Source organism: Caretta caretta, chromosome 1 (genome assembly GCF_965140235.1).
Source record: "Caretta caretta isolate rCarCar2 chromosome 1, rCarCar1.hap1, whole genome shotgun sequence".
Taxonomy (NCBI): domain Eukaryota; kingdom Metazoa; phylum Chordata; order Testudines; family Cheloniidae; genus Caretta; species Caretta caretta.
Genome location: NC_134206.1, coordinates 316,393,935 through 316,406,970, shown reverse-complemented (window position 1 = coordinate 316,406,970; position 13,036 = coordinate 316,393,935). Strand labels below are relative to the sequence as shown.

Sequence of the window (13,036 nt, the reverse complement as noted above, 5' to 3'; positions counted from 1 at the left end):
CAGGGACATCTCAATGAAGCTGTCCTGGAGGTACTCCCAAAGCCTTTGCAAAAGGTTTCTGGGGAGGACAGCCTTATTGCGTCCTCCACGGTAGGACACTTTACCACACCAGGCCAGTAGCATGTAGTCTGGAATCATTGCATAAGAAAGCATGGCAGCATGTGGTCCCGGTGTTTGCTGGCATTCAAGCAACATCCGTTCTTTATCTCTCTGTGTTATCCTCAGGAGAGTGATATCATTCATAGTCACCTAGTTGAAATAGGGGAGTTTTATTCAGGGAACATTCAGAGGTGGCCGTTCCTGTTTGGCTGTTTGCCTGTGGCTGAAAAGAAATCATCCCTGCTGTTAGCCACGGGGTCGGGGGAGGGGTGAAGCGATCATCTCAGAGAATTGGGGGGGGGAGTAGTTGTGTTTGTGCTGCACATTAACCCGAAAACATCAGCCCTTCCTTTTAAATGGCCAATGTGTCTTTTTCAATTTTAATCTCCCTTTTTTCCTCCCACAGCTGCAAATGTTTCAACGCTGGGACTAGCATCTCTGTCCCAGAGGCTAGCACAGATAAGAAGGTGAAAAAAAACGCACTCGCGATGAAGTGTTCTGAGCTCATGCAGTCCACCCAAACTGAAAGAGCCCAGCAGAATGAGTGGAGGCAGACAATGGCAGAGGCCAGGAAAGCACAAAATGAATGAGGACAGCAGGGATGCACGAGAGGATAGATGGCTGGAGCAACAGGAGAGGTGGCAGCAGCATGATGAGAGGAGGCAGGATGCAATGCTGAGGCTACTGGAGGATCAAACTGATATGCTCTGGCATATGGTTGATGTGCAGGAAAGGCACAGACTGCCACTGCAGCCCCTGTGTAATCAACCGCCCTCCTCCCCAAGTACCATTGCCTCCTCACCCAGACACCCAAGAACATGGCGGGGCCTCTGGGCACCCAACCACTCCACCCCATAGGACTGCCCAAGCAACAGAAGGCTGGCATTCAATAAGTTTTGAAGTGCTGTGTGGCCTTGTCCTTCCCTCCTCCCCTACCCCACCTGGTGCTTCCCTCACCCCTCCCGGGCTACCTCGGCAGTTATCCCCCTATTTATGTGACAAATTAAGAATGTTTCAAATTCATGCAATGACTTTATTGTCTCTGGAAGCGGTGATTGAAGTAGGGAGGGAAGGGTGGTTGGCTTACAGAGAAGTAGATGGAACCCAGGGGGTGGGTTTTCCTCAAGGAGAAACAAACAGAACTGTCACACTGTAGCCTGGTCAGCCATGAAACTGGTTTTCAAAGCTTCTCTGATGCGCAGGGCGCCCTGCTGTGCTCTAACTGCCCTGGTGTCTGGCTGCGTGTAATCAGCAGCCAGGTGATTTACCTCAACTTCCACCCCACCATAAATGTCTCCCCCCTTACTCTCAGATATTGTGGAGCGCACAGCAAGCAGTAATAACAGTGGGAATATTGGTTTCGCTGAGGTCTAAGCGAGTCAGTAAACTGCGCCAGTGCGCCTTTAAACGTCCAAATGCACATTCTACCACCATTCTGCACTTGCTCAGCCTGTAGTTGAACAGCTCCTGACTACTGTCCAGGCTGCCTGCGTACGGCTTCATGAGCCATGGCATTAAGGGGTAGGCTGGGTCCCCAAGAATAACTATTGGCATTTCAACATCCCCAACGGTTATTTTCTGGTCTGGAAAGTAAATCCCTTCCTGCAGCTTTTGAAACAGACCAGAGTTCCTGAAGATGCGAGCATCATGCACCTTTCCTGGTCATCTCACATTGATGTTGGTGAAAGGTCCCTGGTGATTCACCAGTGCTTGCAGCACCATTGAAAAGTACCCCTTTTGGTTTATGTACTGGCTGCCTTGGTGTTCCAGTCCCAAGACAGGGATGTGTGTTCCGTCTATCGCCCCACCACAGTTAGGGAATCCCATTGCAGCAAAGCCATCCACTATAACCCACACATTTCCCAGAGTCACTACCCTTGGTAGCAGCAGCTCAGTGATTGCGTTGGCAACTTGGATCACAGCAGCCCCCACAGTAAATTTGCCCACTCCAAATTGATTCCCGACTGACCGGTAGCTGTTGCAAGCTTCCAGAGGGCTATTGCCACTCACTTGTGAGCTATGAGGGCTGCTCTCATCTTGGTATTCTTGAGCTTCAGGGCAGGGGAAAGCAAGTCAAAGTTCCATGAAAGTACCCTTACGCATGCGAAAGTTTTGCAGCCACTGGGAATCATCCCAGACTTGCAACACTATGCGGTCCCACCAGTCTGTGCTTGTTTCACAGGGCCCACAATCTGCATTCCACAGCATGAGCCTGCCCCATTGCCACCAGGATGGCCAAATTGCCTGGGCCCGAGAAGTCTGTGTCCTTGTCCTCATCACTCTCGTCACCGCGCTGCCATCACCTCCTCGTCTGTTTTTGCAGGCTCTGGTTCTGCATATACTGCATGATAATGCCCAAGGTGTTTACAATGCTCATAACTGTCGAGGTGATCTGAGCGGGCTCCATGCTTGCCGTGGTATGGCGTCTGCAGGAGAGCAGAGTGGCAGCGGAAGCGGTCGTTCAGTGACGATGGATTGCAGACCTACTGCACCGTCTGCTGCCAGGACACAACAGCTGAGCGGGCTGCACACTTGCCGTTTTATGGCGAGACAAGAGCAGCGAGCATAGTTGCAGCGGAAGCGGCCCTGCGAGACCACCAGGAGAGCCAGAGAGCAGAGTGGAAGTGGAAGCAGTGGCTGATGACCTGCGAGATGGATTCAGGAGAGTAGAGTTGCAGTGGAAGTGGGAGCCCATGAGACAAAACATGGAGAAATTCGCTATCGAGACAAGAGCAGGAAAGCAGAGTGGCAGCGGAAGTGGTGGTTCGATGACAGTTAGCAGTCCTACTGCACCATCTGCTGAAAGATCAGCAAGGATTTCACTGTTAAGCCAAGCTGGTCGTCTGCCGTATTTACTAGTTTTTCTACGCATCGGGATGGTTTGTCCCTGTAACCTCAATAAGGATTCTTTAAAATATAGCCAGCTCTCCTGGACTCCTTTCCCCCTCATGTTATTCTCCCAGGGGATCCTGCCCATCAGTTCCCTGAGGGAGTCAAAGTCTGCTTTTCTGAAGTCCAGGGTCCGTATTCTGCTGCTCTCCTTTCTTCTCCTGGGCCCAGGTGCTGGGTTCAGGGAACCCAGCCTCACTCTCTTCTTCTCTCTCCTCCATCCTCCTGAGGAGTTGGGGGTGCTCAAGCCCAATGTGGGTTGCCCGAGGGGCAAAGATACGCCTCTGGGTCCCAGAGAAGTCCAGCCTGATTCCTGCCCCATGTGGTGCCCCCAGACCAGACCAGACCAGCTCTCTCCTCTCCCCCACCCAAAACATCTGCTCTATGAGCTCCCAGGACAGTGTCTGCTGCTGATGCTGTGCTGGTAGCAACATGAGGCCAGCCATAGAATGTTTGTGTATAATTATTATTTTGATATGCTGCCAAAACTTCCTGAGGAATGTAAGGGAGAGGAGAGGAGAAACAGCAATTTTTAATCTCAGCAAAAGCTGATCAGAATGCCATGGGACAGGAAGAGGCACTTTGCTAGCCAAGGGCATTCTCCCTGCAGAACAACAAAGGCCTGCTAGAAAGGAAGGCCATGAGAGCGTCTCAAAAAAAGGTTGCAAGAATCCTTTACAATGGAAATTTAAATATAGGGATCGCTAACAGTTTCCCCATAGCAATGCAGAAATGAATACATATATGGCCAAGTGCATCCAGGATCAATGCTTAGCTACCAAGATAGGTGCCTTAGTAATAATAATAAAATAATGGACTTTAGATAACAGAAAATTCACTGATAAAGAGAATATTTTCCTATTTGAATATAGCCAAATACGAATGTGAAACTAGGCATTCCACACAGAGTAGGTTTAGAAACACGCATTGAGCGCTCTAGCCTAATAGGAATATGAGTAAACTACATGGAGTGCCTGTCAGAAGACTGCAAGCATATTCCCCTAGTCTGCTGATGAATTAACCACAAGCTATTATTTCCATAACCATAAACAATGGCTTGCAGCCACAATAACTGAGTGTAACATGTTAACAAGTATAGGTAGTCAGGAATTTTCCAACAAAAATGGTTTTTCCATTGGAAAATGCCAATTCATCAAAAACTGAATGTTGTTTCTAAATGAAACTGTTCAGAATTTCCTTCCTGCAAGAAATTTCAAAACGTCTCATTTCCATTCCAAATCAGAACAAAAGCATTTTTCAAAATGTCGGAATTTCCCACAGAACAGAAATTCTGAGTTACAACCAGCTCTATAAAAATACTGTTGGCTTGAGGATATTCCCGCAATTCTCTCATTGTACTTGTATAACATGCAGTGCATGTTTCTCAGTGACACTAAGGCATCTTTACACCAAACTGGCAAAGAAAGGGGCCTTAACTAGGGTGTTTGGGGGGGGATAATATATGTCCATTTTAACGTTCCTTTACACTGGTGTAAAGATGTCTTAGTGTAAGTGAGAATGAGGCCCACAGTGCTTGCTAATTCTTCAAGAAAATAAGGGTCAAAAATAGCCAGCTGTGTCCATGGAGTTCAAGGATAGGCTGTACAGTGGTACTGCATCCACAAAGCAGTCTATTCCCTCAGGTGTCCTATGAAAAGCCCAGCAGAGCATAAAGCTGCCCTCCCTATCAGAAACCTCAAAGGAGGTCAGACGTGGGATCCACTGTATGGCCCTGTCTTGTGTAAACTGCCTGCAGCACAGCAAATCAAGCTGGCACAGGGAGGTATAGCTCTGGAACATCCCTGCACCAGTGGTAATGAATTGGGCCTATGAAGTGCACATATTTATAATAGTACAACAACAAAACATTAAAAGAACATTCAAGTTACAAAGTCAAGCACTCAAAAGTCACTTCCACTGGTGTGACTCACTTAATTTCAGTGGTTACTCCTGTCTTACATCAGGGTGAGATCAGAACTAGGACTAAATGCTTTAACTATGGATATTGTTCCAAAGTGCGTGTGCCTGGCTTTTGCTAGTTTTGTCCAGGCATCAGAGTTATGGATGGCAATAAATTCAAATTAAACATGTTGAAGCTGCCTTATTGATAGCAACTTCTGATAAATAACGCATACCAACCGCTGAGACTGAGTGGCGTATCCCAACAGAGTCACATGAAGACAGCTGTGCCTTGTTACACACCAGCACTGAAAATTTTGCCTTGGTTTGCGACATGAAGGAGACTTGTATCTGTTCTGCCCGGGCAGCAATTCTCATTTTCCAAGCTTTGAAAATGGGGAGAAAGGCTGTTATTTTGAAATGTAATCACTCACACAATGAATGACATATGAGATACTATAACAGTAGATACCATGCTGTGCTAAAATAAAACCATTATCAGCTTGAATACCGTCAACTGTTATATCAATGGCTATCTTGATTTTGAACAGGTTATTATTTATCTTTACAAATACTTGATTAACTGTGGGAGCTTACAAATGGAAAACCTGCACTGTTAAATATTATTGATGCAATTCAGAGGATATAACAAGACCACAAGCTTTACTCGATGAGAGAGGTTGTAGTCTAGTGGTTAATTTAATTTAATATAATTATTAATGTGTCATTTTAATTTAATAAAATAAAGTTATTTACCTGGGAAATTCCCTTGAGCAAATGGGCATCGAACCCAAGAGCCTTGCTTGGTTGTAAACTGAAAATAAAGAAAGCTGTTAGAAGAACAGAATTTTGAAGTTTGAACTTGTGGCTATAGATCCAGCTAAAGCCAGCCACTGAATTCCAGAAAGCAGCAAAAGAATTATTCACAGCTTACCTCCCACGTTATGCTCCAAGCTCTGATACTCACTAAGGGCCAAATTCTGCAAACATTTATGCAAGTGTTTAACTTTACGTTCCTATGCAGTCCCACTGACTTAAAAAATCCGTTGCTTAAAAGCATTTTAAAAACAACAATAGGGAGCCCTATACTGACTTCATTGGCTATTTTGCCTGAACAGCAGCAGTATGATTTGGTCCAGGGATGCATAGCACAAGTATTCAAAGAATTCACCATTACTCAAGTACATAAAGTTAAACACATGCTTGAGTGCTTGCAGCATGAGGGCATAAAACGTTCTATTCTGCTTTTTTGTATTGTCAGCTTAAAGCTGTGCCGTAACCATTCCTATCTCTTAGGGAACAGTAACTATCCTGATTTCTTCCCCTTAATGAATATTGTTTTGTTTTTATCTTGAGTCATATTTCTTTTATTGGCTGTTAGTTTTATTATTCTATTTTATGGCCTTGATACTATCAAACATTAAAGCTGCATATGGTAAATGTTCATGATGATACTGGAAACATGTCAAATCGCACCTCATTTTGTATTTCACTGCAAACTCAAAAGTCAGACCAGGTCCACTATTAGGACTGGAAACTTTTCCAGTGTGGATGTAGAATCCAACAAAGCCACACTTGGGTGTGGACTCAGGTGAACACTAGGCAAATATTCATATGATTTAATGTAATTTGGTTCAGCTTTACCTATGAAATTCTTATGAGGGTTGGAGAGACACCGAGTCTGGAGTTTTGGTATTTTTCAGTGTCTCAAGTGCTATTTCTCTCATCTGCAGTTGAACACTTGGAATACTGGCTTTGAGGACCTGATTCTGACCTCCCTTCCATTACTTTGATATTGGTGTATTTCCACTGATTCCCATAGGGTTACTTCCAGTTTGCACCAGCATGAATGAGAGGAGTCTTGAATTCTGTGTGCTTGATTTTCCATAGCTTTCTACCTTGCCTAGCGATTTACATCTGTGTAAAGTCTGTATAAAATACTACCCAAACAGAAGCACAGAGCTGCACACCCACTTTGCCCAGGTGTCCATAACTACACACTGCAATGGAGAATCAGGCCCTGAATTTTAATTTCAGTTCTGGTGGCAGGAATAGGTACTAAAGTCCTTCTTTGTAACAGCAGGGAAAACAGAACAAATGAATGGCAATATACATTGCTTTTTATCTACATCTTCTCATTCTCAAATTTGCCGTATTGTAAAAGCACATTTCTATTAGCCATGTTATGCCATCAGCTTTAAAGCCCATTAAAATAAAAAAATTGATGCCAGAATATGGTCCCATATGAGCCATTTTTCATATCTGACATTTTATTGACTTCCTTAACACAACATCCTCCTATTCTAATATTTCATATTAAATATTTCTAAATATTTCTAATATTCTAATATTTCTTATTCCTATTTTCTTTTCATGGGTTATATGGTAAGGAGTATTCTTCCAAAAGATTAATGATGCAACTTTTGTAGCTGATACCTGAAAATGAGGAGGGATGGTGTAAATGGTTAATCTACAAAAAAAGCAATTTACCTTCATGCAAAGTCTTGGATGAGTGTCTACACGGGAATATTTTACCTGCTTGAAAAGAGAGTGCACAGAATTAGTCAGCTTTACAAACCAGTATCAACAGAAAGAACAAACCACTGAGCTGCAAACACTTGTACAATTGATGTATTAGAAAAGGAACTGAAGGTGTTCTCTTTTTTTAAAATGTGTCAATCAGTTAATCACATAAAGCAATTTAATTATAATGGACCAATCACTACCTTCAGTGGGAGTTTTCACTGAATACAAAGGTACCAGGATTTAATCTGGTTACCTAGCATGAGTATAGCATGTCTCATTTTCAAATCACATTACAAACAACTAATTAATTTTGAAGTGAAATGTAGTTAATTTTTTTATAGTATGTTTTATACAATGGGTCATACTCTACCCTCTTAATTAAATAGGAATTCCTATGATGTCAATGGGAGATTTGTGCAAACACGAGAATATGACCCATTGAATCTAAACCTAATTGATTTGGTCATGACTTGCTTTCTTTAATTCAATAACAAACCGATTACACAGCTCTTGTTGTTTCAAGCATGTGCTGAAGTCCCGCTGACTTCAGTTAGGACTTCACACATGCTTAAAGTTCAGCATGCGCTTAAGTACCCTTCCAGAAAAGGTTGTTTTTCAGAATCGAGGCCTCAGTTTTTTTTAAAAAGGGGCCACATCTTTCAAAGACTCATTCAAGTGAGTGACCCTTACTCATGTAAGTAATCCTATTGAAACGAGTGGAAGTGCTCGTGTAGTAAGGGCTTTGTGCCCAGGTAACAGCTTGCAGTGCCATGACCTAAGTTTGATTTCTATGCCGTAGACAGTTTGAGGACAATGTGAAGAATGTCATTGGCTGCACTTCTGTACCCAGACCATGTCCACAACTCAGCTCAAATCCCTTTATAAAGAAAAGAGAAAGAGAAAAAAAAAAAGTGGGGGGGGGAACGCACCCTGCGTTTGAACACTAAAATTAGCCCAATAGCAACAATGGGGAAAGCGTTAAGTGAAAATACAAAATTCACTAGGGCATTTTTATTTTAATATTTATCTTCTGGTGGCAAATCCATTGTCCGTTTGAATGCTGGGTAATTTTACATGACAATTGCCAAGCATAGCAAACTTAGGCCTTTATTCTGTAAAAACTTGTACTGTAAGCACACAAGAAGTCCCACTGGGACCACTGACATGTGTGACATTAAGCATGCATGTGTTTGTGGATCAGGGCTTTATTAAAAGCTAGACATCAGGACAATTGTAAAGGCTGAATAATCACTAACGACCCGGCCAGGATATCATACGATTGGCTTAACAATTATGAGACTTATAAATTAAGAATTTGTGGTTCTTTTTATTTGCCTTCTGGTGTTACAGTCTTTAGGTGTCACATTTTCAATCTTTTCTCCACAACCATCAGAGATAGAACCTTACTTTTTTTTAAAAAAATGAAAGCTGAGATTCTTGTCTAACCATATGAATCCAGAATCTGGGGCTTTAGGAAAAGCACTCAGTATCACAAGACTCATGATTAAATCACAAGAGTTGGCAACACTGCTGAGTTATAAATTCTCTTAGTTCTGAAAATAACTTTTCAGAAAGGATCAAGCCACCCACAATTTCAAGGAGACTGATTCTTATTTACACTAAGGCTCTTTACACCAGTCTGGGAGTGCAACTGTACCTTAAAGTGGGTACAAATGCTAAGGTGCCATAACACTTTCAGTGTGAAGGTTTCAGAGTAACAGCCGTGTTAGTCTGTATTAGCAAAAAGAAAAGGAGTACTTTTGGCACCTTAGAGACTAACCAATTTATTTGAGCATAAGCTTTCGTGAGCTACTTAAGTGAGCTGTAGCTCACGAAAGCTTATGCTCAAATAAATTGGTTAGTCTCTAAGGTGCCACAAGTACTCTTTTTTTTTTTTTTTTTTTTTTTTACTTTCAGTGTGGTGTAAAGGGGCTTTGCTGTACATGAAAATCAAGCCACAGTTATTTTAGGAAACAAAAAAAATTGTTTTCAGCAAAAATTTCTAGGTTCACAAGAATTTCTGCCATGAACCATTTTATCAACAGCATGTATTCAGTTCTCTGAATAACTCATGCTGTTATTATACAATAACAAACTGGCTGCTGTATAAGAACCTGTGTAGATAGAACAGAAACAAGTATTTGCAACTGCCCTTATTCCATATCCTAGCTACTTATGTTATGCATTGGATTTAGGATATCACCCTTAGTCTTACAGTCCTAATGACACTAAATAATGCTTACTTTCTCTGGAGCTGTAGTTGATGCGTTTTGTAGATCTACACATTGGTCATTCGACTGTGTTAACCTGCATAGGTTAACAGTGACGTGCACGGGACAGGCTGGTTTCCAGGCCAGTGTTTGTGTGGCTGAATTATATACAATGTTATCCCACAGTGCCTTTGTATCTATGCACAAACAGTAGAAGCATTTTTTGAGATCAATTAAATGAATCTAAATGGTATTGAAACAAAAAAAATTCATGCATCAGCACTTAAAATAAAACCTAAGGACCAGCTTCTCCTTTCCCTGGCCCCTTGGGTAATCATTTCCACCCATGCAACCTTGGCTCAATCAGAATGGAAGACTTTTTCACGCACTTTAACTGTAAATGACTATGTAAGAGGACATGGTAGTGGTAAATTAGACTCACTCTATAGAGAGCAAATAAACTCAGAGGTGGAGTTCTAGGGCTCTGAATAATGATTAGAGATAAGTGAATAATTCACACAAGTAAACTGATCTGCATAATTAGCTTCTTTTTCTCTTCCCTGAGCATCACAAGCAGACTGCAATTTCACAGATTTATTCAACTTATTTTCGGGGGAGGGGGAAGGTGTGCGTGCTTTCTGGTTTGCAAACAGTGTACTGAACACTCACTGTTGAAAACTGGAGCTGTCTTAATTATTTGCGATTGGTTTTGTTCCCTGATTGGATGAATGTGGAAGAATTTCCAGCATGCAAATTTAAAATTGTAATTCTGCAAATATTCATGTAAGCAACTTGGAAATTTGGATTTGTCTAATACCTAATAAGAGGAAAATATATTTCTGCAAGTAGGTACATCAGTAAAACTAGGTCCTTTGAATGTTCACAAAAAAGTGAACACAAGCATGACCAGCATCATGGGAGATGTGATCTACAATTGGGGATTGGTCCTGCTTTGAGCAGCGGGTTGGACTAGATGACCTCCTGAGGTCCCTTCCAACCCTGATATTCTATGATTCTATGATCTAGCTGAGAAGCCCAGCCTATAGGGGACAATAGGGGGCATGAGGTATCTGAACTACAACTTCCCATGAATCATAGAATATCAGGGTTGGAAGGGACCTCAGGAGGTCATCTAGTCCAACCCCCTGCTCAAAGCAGGGCCAATCCTCAATTTTTGCCCCAGATCCCTAAATGGCCCCCTCAAGGATTGCACTCACAACCCTGGGTTTAGCAGGCCAATGCTCAAACCACTGAGCTATCCCTTCCCCCAGCAGTGCCTGAGGAGTACACAGTTTAATGCTGAATTGACTCAGAACAAAAAAATTTTGATATTTCCTAATCAAAACCTTTCAGAACTGTTTGTTCTGCCAAGAGTTTTGGTATTCTGACTTTTTGTCCTGGTTTGAGATAAAAGCGTATGTTGAAGTATGAGAATTTCCTGCAGGTCAGAAACCCTTCACCACACAAAATAATAAAAACCTATTTCATTTTCAGTTGTTACCACTCCCGCAAGCCAGATTGTGACTTCAGTGGAAGCACCTGTGTGAGTAACTGCTCACCCAAGGAAGAGGTTTGCAATCAGGCTCACAGTCTGCAAATAATTTTACATTTATTATCGGCTTCCTATTTGTTAATGCACCAGATTCAAGCTCTACATGCTTTAAACCGCTACACGTTTTCCTTCACATCATCTCCTACTCCCACTCAGGTTTCCTCTGCTCCTCCCTATTAACTCCTCCCACACTCAGTTCGTCCTCTTCCTTTATCCACCCTTTACATTTGCAACAGCCTCCTCCTTCTTGTCTGCCAGGCCCCTGCCTTCAAATACTTCCTTAAAGCCAACTTTCTTCATGAACCCTTCCCAAAGCTGAGCTCCAAGCTGTTTCATTCTGGCCTCCTTGTGCTTGAATTAGGAAACAAAAATTATATTAGTAGAGCCAAATTCTGCTCCCATTTACACAATTTTGATATCAATAGAGTAACTTAGCATTTATGATGGCGTGAACTGAGAGCACAATTTGGCCTATTAGAAAAAAATAGGACGAAAAATATACATAGTAATACCTCATTTTAAAAATTATTTTCTATATTACAAATAAAAACTGTCACTGCTTAAAATGGAGCAATCCAAGCAGTGTCATTTTATGTACAAGCACATTTAAGGAGATGGTACATGTCAGGAACTGACTAATAATACTCTGCCATGCAATAATTACAATCTACTTGCCATTTTTAAAAGGGCAAAGTTGTGTCCTCCTTGCATCTGGGATCGCCGACCAACCCTGCAACCCAAAGAATTGCCATTAGCTAGTCAATTATATTCTCAAATCTGCTATTTTTGAGGCAGTTCAACCCACATATTCAAAGTCAGAACACATCAAAACATCCCAGCCAAAGATGTGTCACAATAGCTGTTGGATTATTCTGGTTTTCTTTCATATTTTCCATAATTGAATGTCTATGTTTGGATTTTCATTTAATTTACTTGACATTCCAATTTAAGTTTTATTAGTAGCAAACTCTTTTAAATTCCTGAAGTGACACAATATCATTTCTAATATGTAACACTGTTGATTTATAAATTTTGGGTCCCAAGCCTACTCACGTTTAAGGCAATGGGTGTTTTGCCATTGATTTCAATGAGTTTAGGACAGACCCTAGACCTTTTTACTGATAACCAATTGAACACTTATATCCTGATCCTGCGAACACATATGCATGTGCGTAGTTCCACTGGCTTCATTATTTAAGCATGTGCACAAGCTGAAACTATGCAATTGCAGACTGGAAATAAGGCATACATTGTTAACATGAGGATAATTAACCACTGGCCAATTTACCAAGGGCAGTGATGGATTCTTCAGCACTTACAATTATTAAATCAAGATTGGATGTTTCTTCTAAAAGACCTGCTATAGGAGTTATCTGGGGAAAGTTCTATGGCCCGTGTTATACAGGAGGTCAGATGAGAATGATCTCAGTGGTCCTTTCTGACCTTGGAATCTATGAATATAAGTGTCTGCAGGCTCACGGACATAGAATCCAATCGCTGCAGTTTCTAAGCACCTAAGTTTCTAAGTTTCTCACTGATTTGCTAAGCCTGGCTCAGAATCTGGCCATTCATACTACAGAATTTGCTGTAAAGAGATTGGCAGGAATAATGCACTTTTGGTGATCGCCTTTATTTAAGGCTGAGATAGATGCTGAAGGTTATCAAAATATTTTACCTCAATGCAGAGACAAGGCAGTAACTGGGAATATTGCAAAGAAGTTGACTTCAAAGACTCCTTCCTTTTTATCTGAAATTAAATAGAATTACTGGACTCACCATCTTCTATGCAGTAGCTGGCTTTCAATGAAACTACATATAAAAAGATTAGGCCAGATCGTACAAACACATAAATACGAGTAAC

The 13,036-nt window shown here is 41.8% G+C and overlaps 1 protein-coding gene across 4 annotated transcripts in view; it reads right to left on the bottom strand.

The window, feature by feature from the left end:
• Positions 1-13,036, bottom strand: part of IL17REL (interleukin 17 receptor E like) — an 83,878-nt gene that overhangs the window by 9,935 nt on the left and 60,907 nt on the right. For 3 of the 4 annotated variants that reach the window (XM_048836830.2, XM_048836834.2, XM_048836835.2), the window contains 6 exons: positions 12,851-12,922; positions 11,851-11,905; positions 9,657-9,820; positions 7,378-7,425; positions 5,644-5,701; positions 5,128-5,273 (listed from right to left, as the gene is read on the bottom strand). In XM_048836830.2, the coding sequence (XP_048692787.1) occupies positions 5,128-5,273; positions 5,644-5,701; positions 7,378-7,425; positions 9,657-9,820; positions 11,851-11,905; positions 12,851-12,922 (543 nt within the window). The remainder of the gene's footprint in view (positions 1-5,127; positions 5,274-5,643; positions 5,702-7,377; positions 7,426-9,656; positions 9,821-11,850; positions 11,906-12,850; positions 12,923-13,036) is intronic. The other variant, XM_048836831.2, reaches the window with a different exon arrangement.